We start from the raw sequence: 22,582 nt of genomic DNA, 5'->3' as shown, positions 1-22,582 counted from the left end.
CTGTTGTTGGATAGATAGTTCACACAAATTAAGTTATGAAGTGAATAAACGTATATTTGTAGAAGGAAAAAAAAAACATTTTCAGGAGGTTCGTTTGCTGAGACCTTTGTCGACAAATATATCAGTTTATAATTAATGTATTATTAAAATAATAAAAAATAACTTCTAAAGCATATTTTGTCCATTATCTCAAGAATCAGTGATATAACTAGCTACCTAAATAAACAATCTTCACTATTACTTAGTAGTAAACAGAGATTGCCCGCGTGATGCCAAGACGTTTCAGTTCTGATGTCATCGTCGTGTCACAGAGGAAGGTAATCCACTGACTCCCGGTCAGTTCTCGAGAGCCCCCGTGTTTCACGTCGGGACTGGACCAAGAGAGAGGTGGAGTCTTTGGGCTTTGAGCTCTAACTCACCCCATGCCAATCCCCCTCTCCACACTTTCTGCCTCCTTTCTCGCACCATACTCGGACGGGATACACAGCCGCGCAATGGAGTCGGAAGGCAGCCAAAGTAACCTGTCCTCCTCGGACTCTCCGCACGACCCCTGGTAATAAAAAAATCCTTCCTCTTACTTATATAGGATATCTACATATAAGAGCGCCAGGGCGAAATCAATTAAAAAGTAACTCAACAAAGAGGGAAACGTGTTTTGGCGGTGTCCAGCGCACCTCTCATCCACTCGGATGGGAATCACTGCCGTTATTTGAATCTCGGAAGATCTTGATGCGGCTCTTTCAGATTTATACTCAAACGCGAGGCACTTGTTGACCACTTGTGTGTGTTGTTTTCACAGCAAAATGTTCATCGGTGGTCTGAGCTGGCAGACTACGCAAGGTGAGTAACACTTTTTTTTTTTTGAGTATCTGCACATGTCAGCCAAAGAGACAGATGTGATTCAAAGAAAACCCTGAATAACTGTCTAATTATACTCTAAAGTAGCCTTTTCAACCAACTAAAAAGTCTACAGTAAAATCAGTTACAACCTGCGAATTCACTGCACCTTTTCAACCACTGTGAATTAACAACAGGAAATCTATGCTTGAAATGTAGTAATGTCTACGACCAGTAGATCAAACAATGATTTTTATAATGCATATGTGTACAGCTCCAGTTATGTCATTCACCGTACGCATGCAACTAATGAGCAAGTAGTCCTGGATGGTGAAACACATCCATTGGGTTGCTCTGTAATTTGGCTTGATCCTTTGTGCGAAGGCGATACAACAGGTTTAGCTGAGTGAATGGAGAAAGTTTCACCAACTGCTGTCATGCTGTAGGCTGTCCTCAGTATGTAGGACACATTGTTGTTTTGAATTACGCCGAGGCATTGTTCACGCCACAGAACTCTTAATAGCCTCCCTGTCATCCGATTCTTCCAGCTATTATGATCATTTAATGGATGAACATTTTCATTAGGCTTGGCAGACACCTACTTACCAGCAACGTCGGTAACTAGTGAGCATATGTTAGTTAGCCTAAAGTTTGGACATGTAAATCATATTTACACGATGATGACTTCACCTTGTATTTCACATCAGGCTTCTTAGATCATCTCGATTGATGATGTCACCCGTTCACTGTTGATGTCATCCACGAATAATCTTGGTTTTCCCGCAGTGTTTAAGCTTCTCGCCCCTAATGTGATAAAGTAAGTCTTCTTCTCTTGCTTTCTCAGAGGGTTTGAAGGACTACTTCTGCAAGTTTGGTGAAGTGAAAGAGAGTATGGTGATGAGAGATCCAGTTACAAAGCGCTCGAGGTAAGGGAACAACCAACCTGACTGAGAAGCGACAGCAAACACACAAAGGCTTTTATTATTGACTGTATTGTCCGTTTTAAACAGAATGGGTGGAGGACGGTGTTGTAATTTTGATCTCTCTTTCGGCTAGGGGTTTCGGATTCGTCACATTTGTTGACCAAGCTGGCGTGGACAAAGTTCTGGCCCAGACCAGACATGAGCTGGACTCCAAAACTGTGAGTTTTAACCTCGTCCTGCTAATAATTTCCTGTGCATCACTGCCATTATTTGGCTTATTCTGTCAATAAGCCAAGGGGTGTGTTAACTAAATATTTTTTAAATTTAATATTAGTTAATTTTTTTGCTTTAATGTGTATTAGTGCATTAGGAACTGACTGTAATGCCATAATATGGTGATTCGTAATCGTTCGAGTCGCAGATGCTGCGTATGCATGTGAGGTTTCATGCCTTTTCACTTTGGGTTTTGGTCAAACAATTTGGGAGAGAGCGAGAAAAAGTTCCCATCTCAGCCTTTCCTCAATGAGGTTGTCAGGGAAGCATTCCTATTCTGTGTCAATCACTATGGTAACTAGGGGACCCGGACAGGGTATGCTGGGAAGCCTTTGTGGTGCCTTGTCTCAAGAGTGCTCACCAAACACATTAGACCCGTGCGGAATTCAGATTTGCCCCTTGTGGAAAGTCCTCGAGTCTTGTGGGATGTTTTTCTAGCAGGTGTATTTCTGTTAGAAAGGATTTATGTTTTAATGTAAGGCCTAGTTTATGAATGACAAATCTAATTAATAAAATAAACATGATTCTGCGTTTGCATTTGCAGACTGGTTACTAGTAAGAGTGAGAGTGTTAAAAAATAGGAAACTTTGGTGAGAGGTTTTGTGTGTTGTGGTGCATCTATTTGTGAGAGTCTTTGTCACTGTGCAGAGCAGGCGGGTCCTGGGACAATGGTGCCCGTTGGTTGCCATGGCGACAGTGGAGTCACCCCCCCAGGGGGTCAGTGGGGAGGGAGGGTAAGGCTTGAAGGAGAAGGAAAAAAACTTTCTCATCTCTCTCTTTTTCTCCCTCTTCTGAAAGTTTGAACTAGTTCCTCATTTGAGTGAAAAACAGCCTTGCACTATGGCAACAGGTAGTGCACGTCAAACCACAACGAAACTATGTGTTTCTGTACTTCACAAATACTCTTCAGGTAATTTGTTTGGAATTACCCAAAATTGAGTCACTGTAGATTCTACGGAGCTGTTCTGTGGAAGCTTATTTATGCCACAGAATAAAAATATAGGTATATTATAAAAATATAAGGTAATTGCGACTTTGTAATCTCACAATTTTTTCAAATTTTTTCTCACAACTTTTTCCCTCTCAAAATGTAAACTTCATATCTCTGCAATTATGAATTTTTCCTAACAATTACGAGTTTACATCTCACAACTCTAGAGATTTTTTTTCACTATTCGGAGTTTACATCTCGCTATTCTGACTTTTTTCTCAGAATTATAAGTTTACATCTCACAATTCTGACTTTTTTTCTCAGAATTATAAGTTTACATCTCGCAATTCTGACTTTTTCTTCAGAAATCTGATTTTACATCTCACAATTCTGACTTTTTTTCTCTGAATTCTGAGTTTACATCTCACAATTCTGACTTTTTTCTCTGAATTATAAGTTTCCATCTCGCAATTCAGTTTTTTTCTCTGAATTCTGATTTTACATCTCGCAATTCTGACTTTTTCTTCAGAATTCTGATTTTACATCTCGCAATTCTGACTTTTTTCTCTGAATTCTGAGTTTACATCTCGCAATTCTGACTTTTTCTTCACAATTCTGAGTTTACATCTCGCAATTCTGACTTTTTTCCTCAGAATTCTGAAGTTTACATCTCACAATTCAGATTTTTTTCTCTAACGTCTAGAATTGAGAGATATAAGCTTGCAATTCTGACTTTATATCTTGCATTCTGAGAGGAAAAAAAGTCAGAAGGGTGAGATATAAAATCAGAATTGTGAGAAAAAAGTCGCAATTACCCTTTTTATATTTTTATTCTGTGACAGAAATAAGCTTCCATACTATTCGAACACTTTTCTGAGGCTGACAGAGACTGGAAAAGCCCAATCGGACTCTTAAATAAAACCAACATAATAACTAAAGAGAACATTTAGAAAGTGTCTCTCTGCTCCAGTCTTCCACAGCGTGGTCGCTTGTGCTGTTTTCTAAGTGCCTCCCCCCTGAGAGAGAGGCAGGCAGAGCCAGGGGAACATGGAGGCCTTTGTCCTGCTTTACCTCTATGACTGTGCCCCTGTGAAGGTGCCTTATGGCTGCTCGCCTGGGCCGACTTTAAACTGGAGATTAGCTTAACGAGCTCAGCGATGGGCCGGTGGAGGAGGGGAGGCCAGGAAAGAAAGAGCGAAATGTGTGCGGCGCAACTCATAAAAATCACGATTTTAAGTCAGCAGTCTTGGGAAGCACTTTTGAACTTTCTCGCAGACGATGCAATCATTCTGTAAGTTTGTGTGCTTGTGTGTTTGTCTGCATGTGATACAAACTGCTAACAAGGTGCCAGCGACTGACCCTAAAGGATTGACCTGATTAGTTAAGTCTATTGACTTAAAATAGTTTTGACAAGGATGGCAATTTTAGCCGTTTAAGGACACATTGTGGTCAAATGGTGTTAGAATATATCCTTTTTATATGTCAGAAATTATGGATGCATGTTTAGAAAAAAATGTATGTTAAAGAAAGAAAGCTATGTAGCTATATGTGTTTATATTTCCACAAAATGGAAAGGTTGTGAATCAAAGGGGAATGTTATTCCCTGAGCCACAGAGAAGTATTGACAGTGTCTTAAAACACCCTCAGAGTAAACACACAAATCACAATCTCCATACAGAGTGTGCATCTGTAGTGCACACTTAGTACTAAAGTGTACTAGCTCTGGTAGTCAAGCTCGGAAAGACGTTCTCACTGTAATATCGACCTCTTGGTCAATGGCAAATAAGAGTATCCAAAATAAAGAAAAGGAAAACAATATTTTATGTTTAACCCTTAAATGCATGACTGTTTCGCCAAACATTCTTACATATTCGGGTCTTTAGCGACCCGGATCTATATCTAACATACCTGTCACGATAATTAATAAAACTCCTTATATTAGAGTAAAATAAAACATATTTCGTTACCTTTTGGAGCTTGGAAGGGTTTGGAAGTTTGAGCAGATGTTTTATACCATCATCACTGTCCTCGTCAGAACTCATTTCCCAATACATTCTGCATTTGGCTCATATTCGCCATCTCACGCATATTCTCAAAACTCATTTTCAACGTCTTCAAAATAAATATTTTGATCACTGACAGCTTCCTTCACCAGATCCATCATCAAGTGACAGTGACACTAATATTTTAATGTGTTCAGTACTTGCTCTGCAGTAAAATAAAGCCATTTCAAGTTTTGCAGTTTATAATTATTATTGTTTCGTTTTCTGTCTGAGGCAACTATGAAGTCACTTCATCATTGTGTATCAGACATTGCCACCTTGTGGAATAAATGTGAATTGCACTTATTTCGTCATTATAGATTAATTTATTATTGTGCATTAAAGAAATTAGGTACAATCTTACTCACCTCGGGTCGTTAGCGAACCTATACAATTTTGACAAAAATCTGAATTATAATTCATTCAATTATAATTTTATAATTTTTTTCTTGTTATATTGTTTAAAATGGATTGATTGAGGAATATTAAGAAGGTTGATGTCTAACTTTAAAAAATGAATGAGGAGGAGGGTAGTGAATGACGTCCCGGGTCGCTAATGACCCGAGGTATACATTTAAGGGTTAAAGGGGCATTTACACAACACCGTTTTCAACTGAAAACAAAAAATGTTATGCATTTTGGCCATTCATTTACACGACAGCGTTTTGGGGGCCTGAAAACACTGACTTTTGCCGCTTGAGTTTTTGAAAACGATACCGCTATCGTCTCCATGTTACAAAAACACGAATTTGTGAAAGCGGTGACGTCATGTGCATTACATCTTCAGTCTATAGCCATGCAGTTTCTTTACAAAGTGACATCGCCAACTACTGGCCTGGCAGCAGAATACAGCGTTTTTAGTCGTATTCGTGGATCCGTGTGAATGGGGATCGTTTTGACAATGTTGTCGCCTGTACGCGAAAAATGCTAAGGATTTTAGTTGTTGTGGTGTAAACATACCCCAAAACATGTGTCAAGTTCTTCAAAATTTGCTTTTTATATACATATTGGTTTCAGGTGGTTTTGAAAAGCTTTTATACCGTTAAACAAAAGTTACAAGTTAAAAATAAAAATGTCCTATGGTGTAACCATCCAGAAACATATTCCTTACACATTGGATACATCTGAGTGTACACATCTTAAAAGTTAAAAAGTATTTTATTTTTTTATTTTATTATTGATTCATAAATAACCTTAAGGCTTTGGAGGGTTGCAGCACATGACATTCTACATCCTGAACTAACTTTGTCATAAAATGATCTGATATTTTAAGAGACTTTTTGAGAGTCATGAGTGTCTGCATGGGTCTTGTTCTTACTCATGGGTCTAATTCTTAAGGATATCATTACTTGTTTTTAATTTTGTTGCATATATATGTATACAGTATATACGTTTTTATAAGCAGTGAAGCAGATTAGTTAAAATATTATTTAACCATTAATAATAATAATAATAATAATAATAATAATACATTTTAAACATTCTTTCAAATTATAATTTTTCTTTATTATAATATCAGAACAGGTGTACCACCATGATATTTTTAACAATTTTGATTTAATGGTCCCCCAAAAAATCTCAAAATACATTTTAATTCGGAAATTCATTCATTCATTGTAAGTATGAATTGCATTTTACTGTATTTTTAATAAAAGACAAAAAACTACTTTTTAATTTCATGTCATTTCATTTAACCATTTACTTTATGTACTTCATATTAATCGACCGCTACTGTCTGTATGGTTAAATGTACTGTAAAATCACTTTTATGTAAAAACATACACAGAATGATGTGAATTAATTTTTTTGTATAAAGTATTTTAAATAATAATTATTAGACAATTATTATTTTCATGTCATTCCATTGACCCATGTACTGTATAAAATGCAAAGGATGTCAAAGATCTTTGTTTGACCACTAATAATCTGATTTTAATGAATGTCTGTGGTGGTTAAACATACAAGTCCCCTGATTCCATTACTTTTCAATGTCTCTTCACCCTCCACATAGTCAAAATCAACTCTAATGACAATAATCTGTTTTATGTGACCATACATTTTATCCTCAGCTTTCCTCTCATGTGCGTCGGTGGCTGTATGTTGATTTTGTTTGTTTGTGTGTGTGTCTGTTTGTTTGTTTTTGATTGTGCACAGGAGTGGTGCGGCCTCAGCAATGTTGTGGACCGGAGGTGACTATCAGAGTAGTCTAGAAACTATAGACATAAACTGTAGCTTCTGCATCAGATCTCTGTTCAGATTAGCTTAGCCTCTTCATTTTACTCTCTAGATTCACAAAGAAACTCTGTTACTCGTAGTCTGGTGTATGAAAATAAACAAGCAACTCTGGTAAACTGCTGTAGTTTACCTCAGAGGTGCTAGCTCTTTAGCGTTAGCTCTATTCGAACCCTCTCTCAGACAGACTAATCATTATTGCTGCTAGCGCTGTACTGCCTTCACTGTCTTCTAGAATTTAACCTCAGTACAGCATGACGTAGACTAGCGTTTGGTAAATAGCTGGACTAGACTATAGACTAATATAGAGTATCTTGAGTATCTGTAATCTAGTTTGTTTATTGTTTCAACGGGTGTTGATCGACGTCGATTTTCTGCACGTGGTTCATAAATATGAAAAAAAGTGTTGTTGCTACATTTACACAGGTCTAGCTTTTTAGCTACTTCAACATTGTTTAAATGTATTTAATTACAAATATACACTAGTTTTCAAGGAGCTGGATACACTCTTTTACAGCTCATTTTCCAGATTTAGGGACCATTAAACAATATTAAAAGAAAGAAAGAAAAGAAATAGAAAGAAAGACATGCAAAAACAAACAAACACAAACAAACAAAATACTTTTTGTTTGGCTGTCAAAAGAGTGTGTGGGTCAAGGATGCTTTTCTGCTTGAGTCTCTGTGCCTTCTTTTGTTTTCTGACCACTCTTCTTCCAAAGAAACATGGTTTCTGGTGTTTCCCTGAGTGTTGTTCATGTCGTCCAGTGATGTTTACAGGAAAGCTGACCCTTCTCTTGTCCGGCGCACTCAGTCACAGGTGGCCATGACAGCCTCTTCTGTCTAGTCATACTTGCCTCTCATAGAAAGCTGTAAACTTTTCACCCCGTTTTTCTGTCATTTGTGTCGTTACTCTACTCTCGTTACTGTTCACACTGACAGCGTCAAAGCGACTCCCAGTTTGCCATGACCGCTGGCGTTGAGAAAAGTCACATTGCGGTGACTGACAATTGGAGTGAAGACAGTGGAGCTTGTTATCTCTTAATATAAGAAACTTTTATTGAGCAAGGAAACATTAAATTGATGAAAAGTGACAGTAAAGAAATGTATAATATTACAAAAGACTTCTATTTCAAATAAATGCTGTTCTTTTGAACTTTCTATTTATCACAGAACCCTGAAAAAATATAGGTGTCCACAAAAAATATTAAGCAGCGTTTGAGAATATTGTTAATTATAATTGATAATAATAAGAATAAATGTTTCTTTAGCAGAAAAATCAGCAGAAAAAAATCAGGATCATGTGACACTGAAGACTGGAGTAATGAGAATCACAGGAATAAATTACATTTTGAAATATATCAAAAGAGAAAACAGTTCTTTTAAATTGTAATAGTATGTCATAATATTACTGTTTTTACTGTATTTTTGGATCAAGTAAATCAAGCTTTGGTGAGCATAAGATATTTTTTTAAAAACACTTACGAACCCCAAACTTTTGAGCGGTAGTGTATATAGGGTTATAATTTTCAAGTTATTATGATGTATTATGCACTGCTGCCATTTATATACAAGCAATTCCCTTCCAGAATTAATCTGTAAAAATAGAGTGTTTTTACCGGCAATACATCTCATCTGTGATTGGACTTCCAAAAGTTACGACTAATTGCATAGCCCAACAATAATACTAGTAACGCCTACAAGCGACCAACATCCAGCAATAAAATCACTGTCAGTGTGAACGGCGCTTCACTCTCTTTTTAATAGTTTCTCACTGTCACTATTGTTTTCTCTTTAAACAAATCTACATTTCCTTTCCATATTTCTCATCACTCTTGTCCTTCCCTGAACTCCGCATGTATGAATGTACCATCATTCTCAGACAGTTAAGTGAATGCAGGGTGCAGCCAGAGCCTTTAAAACACACAGGCAGATGTTCCTGCAAGAGACACCAACTGAAACCAGAGCTCAGAGGATGTGAGCTTCTCACTGATGTTCTCATTTACAGTCCCGGGTGTGTTGGTGTCAGTGTTCCTCTTTCTCCAGAATTTCTAAACTAGACCTTCTCCTCTCAAACTCTCCTCTAGATTGACCCGAAAGTTGCCTTCCCGAGACGAGCCCAGCCTAAGGTATGTGCTTGACTGGTCAACATGGTCAAGACGCCGACTCTTGTGCTATATAATATCCAGGTTTTTGTTATTTTTGAAGATCTAACCCTCTCTCTCTTTCCAGTTGGTGACACGGACAAAGAAAATCTTTGTTGGAGGCCTGTCGGTGAACACTACTATTGAAGATGTAAAGCAGTACTTTGACCAGTTCGGAAAGGTAAGTTGCCTTTGTTTGAAAAAGTTGAAGGATTTTTGGGATATCATGGTGATAAAATAAAGAGATAAGCCTCAAGAGGCACGATGTTATAGTGATTTTACTATGGATTTTGTCAAAAGGAATATGATAAAATACAATACCATATGGCACATTCATTAATATATAGTTGTGGTCAGTAAGATTTTGTAAAACTTTTGAAAGTCTTTTAATTTTAAAAAAATATTACAATTTAAAAGAACTATAAATATAATTTTTTTATGTATTTTGAATGTAATGTTTTTCTGTGATGGCAAAGCTGAATTTTCAGCAGCCAGAAAACATATAATATGCTAATTTGGTACTAAAAATTCTTATTATTACCAATGTTAAAAATGCTGCTTTTTTGTGGAAAACAGTGATAGATTTTTTGTTCAAAAAGTATTTTTCAATTATTAATTTCTTTAAAAAAAAATCTTACTGACCCCAAACCTTTGAACATTACTGTATAATGTACGGTCACATGTGTTTGTTTCTATCAATTGAAAACCGTATCAACCATGACTCGCCCAATCAGAATTTACAGTTGAAATGATTCATTTTAAATAAAAAAATGTAAAAAAAAGATTAAATAAAAGAACAGTAACGAATCATTCTGAAGTTTTTCAAAGGTGAACTGAGTGAAATTTGAGCCAGTTTGTTGGGGAAGCGTGAAAGAGGGAACAAGAAAGGCAGAGAGAAACTGAGAGAAAGAGTTGGGGTAGAGTTTGAGAGTTTGAAGGGGTGAGTTTTGTTTGCAGGGGAAGGTGGGGGAGATTACTTGAATCTGAATTAATTTGATGGAACAGCTGCTCCTGCCCTCAGCCCCCCCTCCTACCCGGTTACCACGGTGACCCTGCCCATCCATTGTCCCCAAGTAATTTAGCGGGCAAAAGGTTTTGTGTTTGGGGTGTGTGTGTGTGTGTAGGAGAGAAAACGAGGGAGAGATTGTGTGTTTAGGGGGGAGGACAAATGTTCATAACTGAAGTAAAACAACAATACACCCCAAAAAACTGATGTGCTATACGTCTTCTAATGTTTCTTTGCATCACACTTCAATTACACATTGTCAGTGATTTGGGTGCAAGACTTCAATGGAAAATAATTCATCATTCTTGAGCCATACTTGAGTGTGGAATGCAGACAGAGAGAGAAAAAAGAGAGCGAGATGATAGTCGCAGCCACCCGGGGAAGTTGCAGATTAGTTTGCCTCACTGGTCACTTTGTGTTCTGGCCTGGTTTGAACAAGGGATGGAGAGAGGGAGCGATGGAGAGAGAAAAACAGACACCATGAGAAGAAGCACACAGAACAAGAAGGGACTCCATTTGGAACTCAATTACAAAAGATACTAGAAAGGTTTTCAAGACATTAAATACAAAAGTGTGAAAAGCGAGAACTCAGATTTATGAGGCCCTAAGGCCCTGATATACTCACAGCAAAATTATTTTTTGTTCTTTGCTCAAATACCTTTGTAGCGGGTATGCGGTTAGCGAACATCACAACGCCGTTCACGCTGCGGAAAGCGGCATTTGGATGAATATGTAAATATGTTGTGCGTGCTTTCCTCTAAATGACAAAATAAACACAACAAAAATAATTAGAAAGCATCTGATCGTAGCTGTGGAAAAATCAGGGTTCGTACAAAGTGCTTAAAGTGTTTGAAGTACTTGAATTTGAAATTTAAGTCCTGGAAAACCCTTGAAAACTGCCATATTTATGAAGAGGTACTTGAAAAGTGCTTGAATTAGTGAAAGACAGTATATTCAATTAATGTGGGGGGGGGGGGTGTCAGAAAAACACAAATACAGACGTATTTTCTCGCACAATTAATGCTGCAGCTCATCTGATATAGATATGCCAATTTACATGGCTATGAGCTATTGCTATTGCTCAGATATTTCCAAGTATTTGATACAACTTTTCACCTTTTTTAGAATTTGAAAGATAATAAAGATATTATTTGATAAGCAAGACCAAGTCCTTGAAAACCAAGATAGATAAGCAAGATTCAAGTCCTTGAAAACCAAGATAGATAAGCAAGTTTCAAGTCCTAGAAAACCAAAGAAGTAGTGCTTGAAAAGTCCTTGAAAGTCCTGAAATTTCATTTTACAGTATCTGAGTGAAACCTGAACAATGACACTGTTGAGAAAACAGCAGTCGAGAAAGCATCTGAGCATTGTGATATGGATGTAAGATCTGCAATTCGGCAGTCCAGTCACCATACCACTTTATACAAGAGATTTAAGCTTTAAGGTAGGGACACGCCAAACCAACTTCACAGAACTAGCGCTGATGAAAGACGACTGTTGTTGCCTCGCGTCGCCTGCTTCGGGGGGAAAAAGCTGCACTTGAACACACCGAGAGAACTACAGCCGACTGTCAACTAGCATGTGCGTTCGGCGCCTGCGTGTAAAGGAGACAACAGTCTATTTCTGCAGATATATTCATCTATATTCGCCATTCAAAAAGGGAAATCGATGCTGCAGGCTGCAGATACACAAACTGTAAACAAAGCAACACATGCTTACCATTTTGAATATCCTGCTGATCACTTTCTTTATTCCATTCCGCTCATGTTAATATTAAAATATTCGCCCAGGTACTTTCGCCCTTCTATCTGTACCATTTTGACTTCTTTGCATGCTGTTTTGCTATTATTCTTGTGCACTAAGCTGCACAGCCAATCAGAGTTCTCTCTCTCACCGACGGCCCGACGCCGATTATACATGTTGAATCGGCCCAAAAAAACGTGTCTGACTAGAGTCAACAGTGCAGAACACACAAAAAAAACTAAGTCAGCCGATGCTCAAAAACGGCCCAACGTTACCCTACGGCCGATCGTTGGCTTGGTGTGTCCCGGGCTTTAATGCAAACAGCTTTACAGTAAAAAAAAACATGAAAAAGTCATTCAGTTAGAACAACAACTTCTTTTTCTACTAAAGCAGCTCTCCAGAGTGTTCATGTTTGTTCCTGAATCTGACCTTGACGGACTGAACAGAAGAAATGAACCAGAAAAGATCCACATCAATGAAGGTCTCAGAGCACACCTATCTATTACGTACCTATCACCAAAAACCAATGGTAGTCCTAAGGTGTTTACCAGCTACAGCTAACATTTCTGGTAAAGTTTGCTTTGGCAAGCTGTTTTTAACGCCAATCGTACTTCGTTCGAAATGACTCTACATCAGTTTGCTCTTTGAATGCCTTTAAATGTGCATTCAGGAAATGCTCTCATGAAGTCTATTATTTGAAAATATTAACAGATCTGAAACTGTTTAAAATCGTGTACACTCAGATGAGATTAAGACTATAGTCATATCAGAGTCTAATAAGAACTGATTTATTTACATGGAACAGGTCTCCTCCTGGGCTGCCATATTGGGATCACAAGACCAGATAAATAATACTTACTTTATTTCTGTAACTTTCTCCTCGCCATTTGCCAGGCACTTTAATTCAAAGCATTCAAGGTAAACATTTTATCAGCACTTGCATTCCCTGCTAATCAAACCTGTGACCTTGGCATTGCTAGTGCCATTCTTTACGCTTTAAGCTACAGGAATGCTGTTCTGTAATTTTGCTTGAGAAAATAGCTAATTTCTACTATAATATCAGTAACTGTTTTTTACTGTAATGTCCAAGACTGCCATATTGTCAAGCACAACATAATATAATGCCAAACGACAGAAAATTAAATGTGCAGAAAATTCATGAAATTAAACAATTTAAACATTAATTTTAAATAATATTCTCTCAAATATTTTAAATAGTGATGCACCAAAATTTTGGCAACTGAAAATATTCAGTCGGAGCAGCAAAAAAAACTTGTTTTGGTTCTAATTGTGTTTATCAACCAAGTGGACACAGTTATCGGGCAATGCCGATGATCTCAAAATGACCAAATATCAACCAATTAATAACTAGTAATATTAAACCATACTACACTACAAGGCAAGAGGAGTTCTCTTCCCAGGCACACAGTAAAAGACAAATAATGGAAATGGAGAGAGCGCAGAGAGTGTTTTTGGTCTTTTAGTTTGTTTTCACCAAGAGACTGTGAGCGTTTGTGCACATTAAGTGTTGATTGGTCAAGCTGTCGACTTGTTTTTTTCATATTTGGATTGAATATGAAACTGTTTCTCTTCCTGTGTCTTTTTCTCACATCATGCCCTCTAAGTTTGACCTTCACCTCTGACCTTTAGGCTTAAGCTGTTTGGAGATGTCTGTCAGTATGCTCACAGTGACGCACTTTTGCACACAGACAATAAACCGCAAGAAAAATACACCTTCGCACCTCTTTCTTCAAACAGAAACCCTATGATATTGTAGTTAGCATTCACACTACTGCGGTAGTATTCAAACAAGCTTATGAAATAAAGTGGTGTGTTGCTGGTTCAAGTGAGAATGTAACAATCTATTTCCACCTGATCTCCCCTGCTTAATAGTATTAATTGCATTGAATGAAATCTCTCTCTCTTCCTGTCCTACAGGTGGATGACGCCATGCTTATGTTTGACAAAACCACCAACAGGCACAGAGGTAAATTTCCCTTTATCTTTCTTTAAATAACTAAACGCGTCAATGGCAGCCGTTCTCCTCTTTACTCCTTCCTTTCCTAACCCTGGTCCAATCTGTCTCCGTCTCCTCTCCATGGCCCTCCATCCTGTACTCTGTAGGATAAGCGGGAGGTGAGGAGAGAGATTGAGTAATTAGTGTGTTCGTTAATCGGGGTTTAGGCTAAAACCTTGTTAAGCGCTCTTCCCTCCCCCCGCCGGTTCTACAGCACATCGATTATGACAGCTTGCATGGCTTTACTGCAGCCTTTCAACCCAGCGGAGAGGTGGAGGAGATGAGACACACGGAGAGACAGACAGGGGACGAGAGCAGCACTTGAGTAGAGAGAAGCAAGTTTTTGATGAAAAAAATCTAGCAGCAGCTCATCTTTTTGTTGAGAAAATCTAGCACTGTTTACGGAGGCGAAGTGGACGTGCGTATGACCACAAAGGCTTAAAATAGAATACAGGTCACTGGAAATCTGTATAATTGCAGTATTAAGGGTGAACCTTAAGGACACTCACATTCACAAATATTCAACCTCAACATGGAGAAGTTACAGGCATATGAAATTCCTTTTTACAAATATTGAGTAGAGTCCAAACGTCAAAATGTGAATATAAACAGGAAAATAAATAATTTCTGCATTTTACAAGGTAATGTTATGAAAAAATATTTAAGATTTTGCTCAATACAAAGTGACACTGATGATGGGAGCTTTTTTGGTGACACCCAATAATTAGACATTATGTAATTTTTGTACACTTCAAAAGTAAGATTTTAAAGAAATTATTACTTTATTCACTTTTACATAAATGCTGTTCTTTTGAACTTTCTATTCATCAAAGAATCCTGAAAAAAATGTTTACTGGTTTCCACAAAAGTGTTTCAACATTGATAATACTAAGAAATAAATCATTCTTGAGCTCCAAATCAGCATATTATAATGATTTCTGAAGGATCATGTGACTGAAAATACAGCTTTACCATCACAGGAATAAATTACACTTTAAAATGTATTCTAATAGAAAACAGCTATTGTTGTTTGTAATAATATTTCAAAATATTGCTGTTTTTATTGTATTTTGGATCAAATAAATGCAGCCTCTGGTGATTTTTCATTCAAATTGTTATGCTGATAATATCATTTCTAATGACAAATTTGGTATCAGATTTTTAAAAAAGCAAAATATAAGCATTTTCCTTAGTGGTCTCAGACTTCTGGATGGTATTAGTGATGGTATCAGACAGTACTTTGATGTATACTATGGTACCAAAACATGGTAGTATCATGGTACTTTTTAGTAATTCCATAATCATTTTGGTATTGATTTAACAAGGTCTGTGAAAAACGAAGCAGATTTCATTGGCTTTTCTTTGTGAGTTTGGCATCTGAACTTCTCACCTGAAGTTGAACTGAAGTATATGAACCGTAGTCATTGTTTATAATGATGGCTGAAGTGGAAATCCAAATGTAAACTGCGGTCTGAGTGTCTGGACTCTTTCTTCCCTCAGGGTTTGGATTTGTGACCTTTGAGAATGAAGATGTAGTGGAGAAAGTCTGTGAGATCCACTTCCACGAGATCAACAACAAAATGGTGAGAGTTCTTATTCTGAAACACTGTTTCATTCATACGCATGTTTGACTGACTGATATCTTCCCTTTCCAATCACAGGTGGAGTGTAAGAAAGCCCAACCCAAGGAAGTGATGTCACCCACGGGCTCTTCAAGAGGTCGTGCTCGTGTCATGCCCTATGGGATGGACGCCTTCATGCTTGGGATAGGAATGCTGGGTAAGAGTGTAGCACTTAACTGCCGACTGCATGGATCAGGGCTCCAAGTGATGAAAAGCATAGTGTGGACACTTCTGCCCTCTGCTGTTAAGAGTGAAAAGTGCAATCTGTACAGGCCACAGAATTCATACTAAATACACCAATTCTATCATTTCGTTGATTAATGTTCATTTCATCTGATTTGATGAGTGACATTTTTTTCCCCCAGGGTATCCAGGGTTCCAGGCAGCAACATATGCCGGTCGCAGCTATACTAGTCTCACACCAGGATACACATATCAGTTCCCTGGTAAGACTCAATGTCTGGCTCATACTGTAAACACTGTATCAGTGTCTCCGTACACATTTTCACACATTGGTTCATGGATATTAACTCTTTCCTGGAATGAATCTTTACATACTCGGGTATCTAGCTAATTTAATAATGGGTTTTTGAACCAGGAAATGATTGGTAATCAGTTTATAATTGCATATACACTATTCAGTAAGTATTATGTAATGGTAGGTTGTCAAATATAGTAACTAGTTGCTAAATATGCCTTGGTAAAACTTAGGGTCCAATTCTCACTAATAACTAGTTGCTTATTACCATGCATATTATTAGGATATTGGCTGTTATTAATTCCTTATTCCGCATGACCATATTCTACATCTCTTAATCCTACCCAATATCTAAACTTAATAACTACCTTACTAACTATTAATAAGCAGTAATTAGGGGTTTGTTGAGGCAAAAGCTGTAGATAATAGTGAGAACTGAACCCTAAAATAAAGTGTGACCAAGCATTTGATATCACCCAATTTGCATATGTACAAAAGAATATGCTAATTTTAATCAAAAATTTATATTTCCCATTTTGTGATCAGATTTTATGTGTAAAAACACCACATATATAACGTATGTATGTACACTACCGTTCAAAATGGTCAGTCAGATTTGATTATGTTTTTGAAGGAAGTCTCTCACTAATTGCTCACTAAGGCTGCATTTCTTTGATCAAAAAAACTGTTAAAAATAGTAATATTGTGAAATATTTTTGCAATTTAAAAGAACTGTTTTCAATTTGAATGTAATGTATTCTTGTGATGGCAAAGCTGAATTTTCAGCATCATTACTCTAGTCTTCAGTGTCACATGATCCTTCATAAATCATTCTAATATGCTGATTTGCTGTTCAAGAAACATTTCTTATTATTATCAACAGTGTTGGACGCATGACAAGTAACACGAGTTACGTAATCAATTACTTTTTTCAAGTAACTAGTAAATTAACGGATTACTTTTACATTTACAACACAATATCTGAGGTACTTTTTCAAATAAGTAACGCAGGTTAAATGTTTTTCCATTTATTGACTGACAGCTCTCCTGTCCCCATGTTCAGAGAAATCATGAGTAAGTGCAGAGGCATTGTGTGGCTGTGTGTAAACATGATGTCATTGTAGTTCTAGACTAAATGTGAGCAGGCATTTACTCATCTCACTTTCAACAAAAAAAACAGATTCAGTATTACTCAAAATGAATATAAACAGTCAAATGCAGTCTCAGAATATTACGCAAACCGGCAATAGTTAAATATATTAAACTGCATAAATATACTTGTATATGTATTTAATCCCACTTTATTAACCAATGTCTTTGCTGCTGACCTTCGATGATTCAATTCAACCATACTAATAAGCAAAATGACTTTAGATAAACATCACATTTGTGTTTCTTTTTTTTATTGCTGAAGTAAGCGTGTTGAACTTTCTTCTCCTGCCCCCTATTCTTCCTTAATCTAGAATGCAGAACAGCTGAAAGGTTTTTTTTTTTTTTAACTGCGCCCTCTACTGAACAGGCGGAAATTTGCGTTTTCTTCAGCGTGAAGCTTATTCATTTCACTTTTGGTGTGAAAGGGGCTTTACATTTGCCAAAAATAGAACTTTTTTGTTATTTGTTTGTTTGATTATCAATGTTGAATATGGTTGTGCTGCTTAATATTTTCATGGAAACTGTGATGCGTTTTTTTTTTTTCAGGCTTCTTTGATGAATAGAAAGTTCAAAAGAACTTAATTCATTGAAATAGAAATATTTTATTCAATATTTTAAACATTGTAACATTTAAATGTCATTTACTGTCACTTTTAACTAATTTGGTGCATCCTTGCTGAATAGAAGTGTTAATAAAAAAAATCATAAGGACCCCAAACGGTTGTGTATATTGTCATATATCACTCATTTATGGCTCATGGCTGCTTGTAAATCTCAGGGAGGCGGTATAAAACTCCTTCTATGTGCACTTGAAGCCTGTATGCTTGCCACTCATTTTTGCTGCCATAGGCCCTGTAGCGCTTGTCCGTGTGTGTAGTCTGATGAGCACTTGTGTATGTTTAAACGGCTTTCTGTGTTTATCTCTATTCTAGAATTCCACTTAGAGAGGACCCCCCTTCTGACATCACCCCACCCCCCTGAGCTCACAGGTTAGTCCCTCTATGAGCTTTACAAGCAGCTACTTTACATGGTACCCACTCACCATATTCCAACACACAACAAAGTGTGATTTGAGTGCTGTAAGTTTACGCTGTGGCACCGTCACCCAGGAAATCCTGCTTAACAGCTTACTCTTACCACAAATTATCAGAGCATCATTTTGTGCTTGTATGATGCAAGCATTTTTCCCATTGGTTTCAGACAATTCGTACTCTATCTTGATACTGATTGAGTTCTCTTTCCTGTTTGTTTGCTTGTTGTGCGTGCATGCGGATGCTGTTGTAGCCATTCCTCTAACGGCGTACAACCCCATGGCGGCAGCCGCAGCAGCAGCAGCTGTGGTCAGAGGTGCGAGAATTAAATTTTTTCTACATCCTACACATGACCCATTCTCAGGAAATGAGCTCTCACACCCCAATCTGTAGACCTATATAGCTATACGATTTCCTGTTCATGAAAAGGTATTGTGGAATTTCATGCCGATTTATATTGTAGGCTCAACCCCTTCTCGCTCAGCTGGATTTCTAGGTACCAGCAGCCCTGGGCCGATGGCAGACCTGTATGGAACGGCTAATCAGGACTCAACTGTCAGTAGCTATATCAGCGCCGCAAGTCCCGCTCCAAGCACTGGATTCAGCCACAGCCTTGGGGTGAGTCAGTGAAATGCAGTGTTGTTCGTGTTAACTAAAACTATTAAAGAGTTTTAATAGAAAAGTCATCGAAATAAAGCTGAAATAAAATAAAATGCAAATATTAAAAGAAAATTTGCTTCAGACCATGCGCTCAGATCGTTAAAATAGGGCCCCAACTACACGCGACGCGATAAGATTCCAGCGACAAGCAACTTGTCTGACCACACCAAACGCGACGCGACTAGGAGATGCAACAAATCAATCAAAAACCACAGCCAATCAGAACAGCGTGTGGGCGGGCTCTCGCGGCAAGTGCACGGCACCTGACTGCACTCGCAAGGAAATGGAAGTAGCCTACATAATCAAATTACCAAATATTTCACCTTTTAAACATTACTAAAATACATACTGATTTACTAAAACAATCTTTGTCATATAATACACTTGTTTGTCCACAGTTTGAACGTTCTTGTTTCCATTTGTTTTATTTCCAGAACAGAGGTGAATTATTCATTGTTGCTTTTAGAATGACTACGTTACAAAGCTGGGAGCACTACATGATATTCAAAGTCACATTACACGCTTTTAACATAAAATAAAGCACATAAACACTACCTGAGATTATCATTACCATGTTTTGTGTTGTTATTCCAGCCGCGACGTCGCAGAAATAGAAACCGTTTCTAAAATAGAATCATTACGTGTCGCCGTCACGGCTGGTTAGGACAAAAACTCAAATTAACATAGAAAAGATACCTTTTATCACGCGTCACGGCGTCACGTGTAGTTAGGACACGGTGTAAGACTAAAATGAAAATAAAGCTAAATAGAAGTATTAAAAATAATTAAAAAAATACTAAAATAAACAATTAAAATGCAAACTGAACATATAAAATAAAAATGAATGCAAAATATTAACAAACAAAAAAAATAAAATAATACTAAAATAACACTGATGACGAAGTAAAAAGTAAAGTGTAGAAATTTTGGACCCACTTTATATTAGGTGGCCTTAACTACTATGTACTAACATTTTAATTAATCATTTGATACAATGCACTTATTGTGTACATACATGTTTTTACATTGTACTTACATTTTTAAAAATACCTGCATGTAATTACGTCTGTAATTAATTTCTATAGTTACATTTGTAATTACACAGTTGACACTTCCCTTACAGCTAACCCTACCCTTAAACTTACCCATACCCCCACACCTGCCCCTAACCTTACCCATATCCCACCTCAATATTAGCAAAGGTGTTTTGCAATACAATATGAACACAGTAAGTACATTGTACTTATTTTTTGATGTAAGTACATAGTACTTAAGGCCACCTAATATAAAGTGGGGCCGAAATTGTATTGGTATTGGTTTAATACCAATAATACCATATTGGTTTCATATGGTTAAAAAATTAATTGAATGATTCTTAAAACATCTGTCCAGTAAAAAGTAACATAAATCGTGAAAAATATAGTGAAATTAATTCTTAAATATTATGTTTTTGGAGAGCCACACCGCATGACATTTTACAACCTGAACTAACCTTGCCATGTGGAAAAGGTCACATTATTGACCCTGACACACAGTCATGAGGGTCTGCAGGGCATATTTTCAAATATTAATGAGCAGTAAGCAGTCATATTGTTTTTTTTAAATAATCATTGTTATCTATTACAATTTTTATAGTAATAATAAATACAATTCACAACAAAAGTGTTGTGTTCAAGTCATTGTATGTATCAATTAATCTATTTTTGAATTTAAAAAACGTGCGTCACATTATTAATCGAGAACATCTGATGCACATGATGAATTTAATAAATAATTGAATGTTTTTCCCGTGTCATTTTTGCTGCAGTTACAATGAATGCCTTATCTTTACTTTCACAGGGCCCTCTGATCGCTACGGCATTTACTAACGGCTACCATTGAAATGAGGGCTGGTACAATAGTATTCATCATTCTGACGTCTTCCCTACATCTTGAGGAAGGATTTTTAAAGTATGTGATGATCTCAATCGAATAATAATGGATGCACTCTGCGTGCCGCAGGGTTTTATTGTTATTTTATCAAGCTCTCTGTCTTTAAATGGTTTTGGATGAGATGAATCAGCCCTAAGCTGATGGAACGGCGGCTGCAACACTAATAATGTGATGTGACATATTTCCTGTTTTATGAATTACTGTCATATCAGTCTAACTAACCTCCTGCTCCTCTTATATAGAGCTAAACCTGTAAATAATTAGTTTATTTCTCAGTTTGCTAACAACTTGTCTTAGTTTGATTTCTTTTTCTCTCAGTTCTTGTTTTTTGTGATGACATTATGTACATGTAGGCTTGTAATTGTAGTCTTTTCGGTTTAACGGTCTCATAAGAGCAATAATCCGTGTCAAATCTATGTGGATCTTTGTAGTGTATTTAAAAGACTAAATCACTTTCAGATGCATTTGGTACATTTTCTACTGAAGAATATAGTGTGATGGGACATCAAAATGTATATTTTGTTAGTTTTGCAACTGGATTTATTACACTGATCATGCAAATAGCAGTAATTACAAGGAGAACATATTTCTCAGACTTAGACCTTGTTTGTGTAAAATATTGTATATACTGTCTTTTTGATCTGGTGAGATCTGTCAGCATGATTAAGAGTTTTTTACACTCAAGAGCGCAAACGCATGATATTCTTTATGTCCAAAAATGTTTGTTTTTTCTTTTCATGATTTGATGAACTTGAACTGTTTTATTTTGTTGTGTTTTTTTGTTGACAGAAGGCAATGTGAATGATGCTACTATTGAGTGTGTGTGTGTGTGTGTGTGTGTGTGTGTGTGTGTGTGTGTGTGTGTGTGTGTGTGTGTGTGTGTGTGTGTGTGTGTGTGTGTGTGTGTGTGTGTGTGTGTGTGTGTGTGTGTGTGTGTGTGTGTGTGTGTGTGTGTGTGTGTGTGTGTGTGTGTGTGTGTGTGTGTGTGTGTGTGTGTGTGTGTGTGTGTGTGTGTTAGAGAGTGAATGCTCGTCTGATGATGTCATGAGCTAATGTATTATCTTCAGTAAGATGATTTAAAATGTGAATTGTAACCCCTATTTCCATGTTGTCACGTTGCTTTTACCAAGTTTATATTCATAACGCAATTCCATTAATCTCTTTTAGAGGTTTAAAGTCTTGTAATAATTGGAATATGAATATACTTCAATTAACTGAAGATTCTGGTACTGGTAAAAAAAAAAAAATAGCAACACTAATATAACACTTTTTATGAAGTAAACAGGATGGCTGTTAATAATTGAAAGTTTTAATGTTTCTTGTTTGAAGCTTGACCCTCTGAAAAAAATGAAATAAAAACAAATTAAAAAGTACATTTGGAAATGGCAAATTATTTCAAATTTCAGAACTCCTACAGGTTTTAAAATTGCATGCATCACTTTAGGCCAGACGTTTCCTGCTAATCTTTTATTATTCACATGTGATGTCAAATCGCCTACGGTCTCTCTTATGAAAGTGCTCAAGGAACACCCCCGCATAGAAAATCTGTATTCACGGGACAC

The 22,582-nt window shown here is 37.0% G+C and overlaps 1 protein-coding gene across 6 annotated transcripts; it reads left to right on the top strand.

Annotated features, from left to right (window-relative positions):
• The first annotated feature begins 323 nt into the window (after positions 1 to 323).
• Positions 324 to 22,361, top strand: msi1b (musashi RNA binding protein 1b). 6 transcript variants are annotated; one of them, XR_013817358.1, is made up of 15 exons: positions 346 to 553; positions 800 to 840; positions 1,682 to 1,763; positions 1,894 to 1,978; positions 9,323 to 9,364; positions 9,468 to 9,560; positions 14,067 to 14,115; positions 15,646 to 15,728; positions 15,807 to 15,924; positions 16,133 to 16,213; positions 18,330 to 18,386; positions 18,682 to 18,744; positions 18,913 to 19,046; positions 20,928 to 21,995; positions 22,039 to 22,361. XR_013817358.1 is itself a non-coding variant. In XM_079827801.1 (14 exons), exons 1-14 carry the CDS (start codon positions 423 to 425, stop codon positions 20,967 to 20,969), a joined length of 1,101 nt encoding a protein of 366 aa, XP_079683927.1. In that variant the 5' UTR covers positions 346 to 422; the 3' UTR covers positions 20,970 to 22,361. The 6 variants fall into 6 exon arrangements, 4 of the variants coding, with proteins under 4 accessions (XP_079683929.1, XP_079683927.1, XP_079683926.1 ...); XR_013817359.1 differs by having other exon boundaries at positions 18,892 to 19,046; positions 20,928 to 21,993; XM_079827801.1 differs by having other exon boundaries at positions 20,928 to 22,361.
• The last annotated feature ends 221 nt before the right edge of the window (positions 22,362 to 22,582 follow it).

The sequence above is a fragment of the Gobio gobio genome (genome assembly GCF_949357685.1).
Source record: "Gobio gobio genome assembly, chromosome: 10".
Lineage (NCBI taxonomy): Eukaryota > Metazoa > Chordata > Actinopteri > Cypriniformes > Gobionidae > Gobio > Gobio gobio.
The sequence above is the reverse complement of the archived record's forward strand: the minus strand, read 5'-3'. Positions and strand labels throughout refer to the sequence as shown.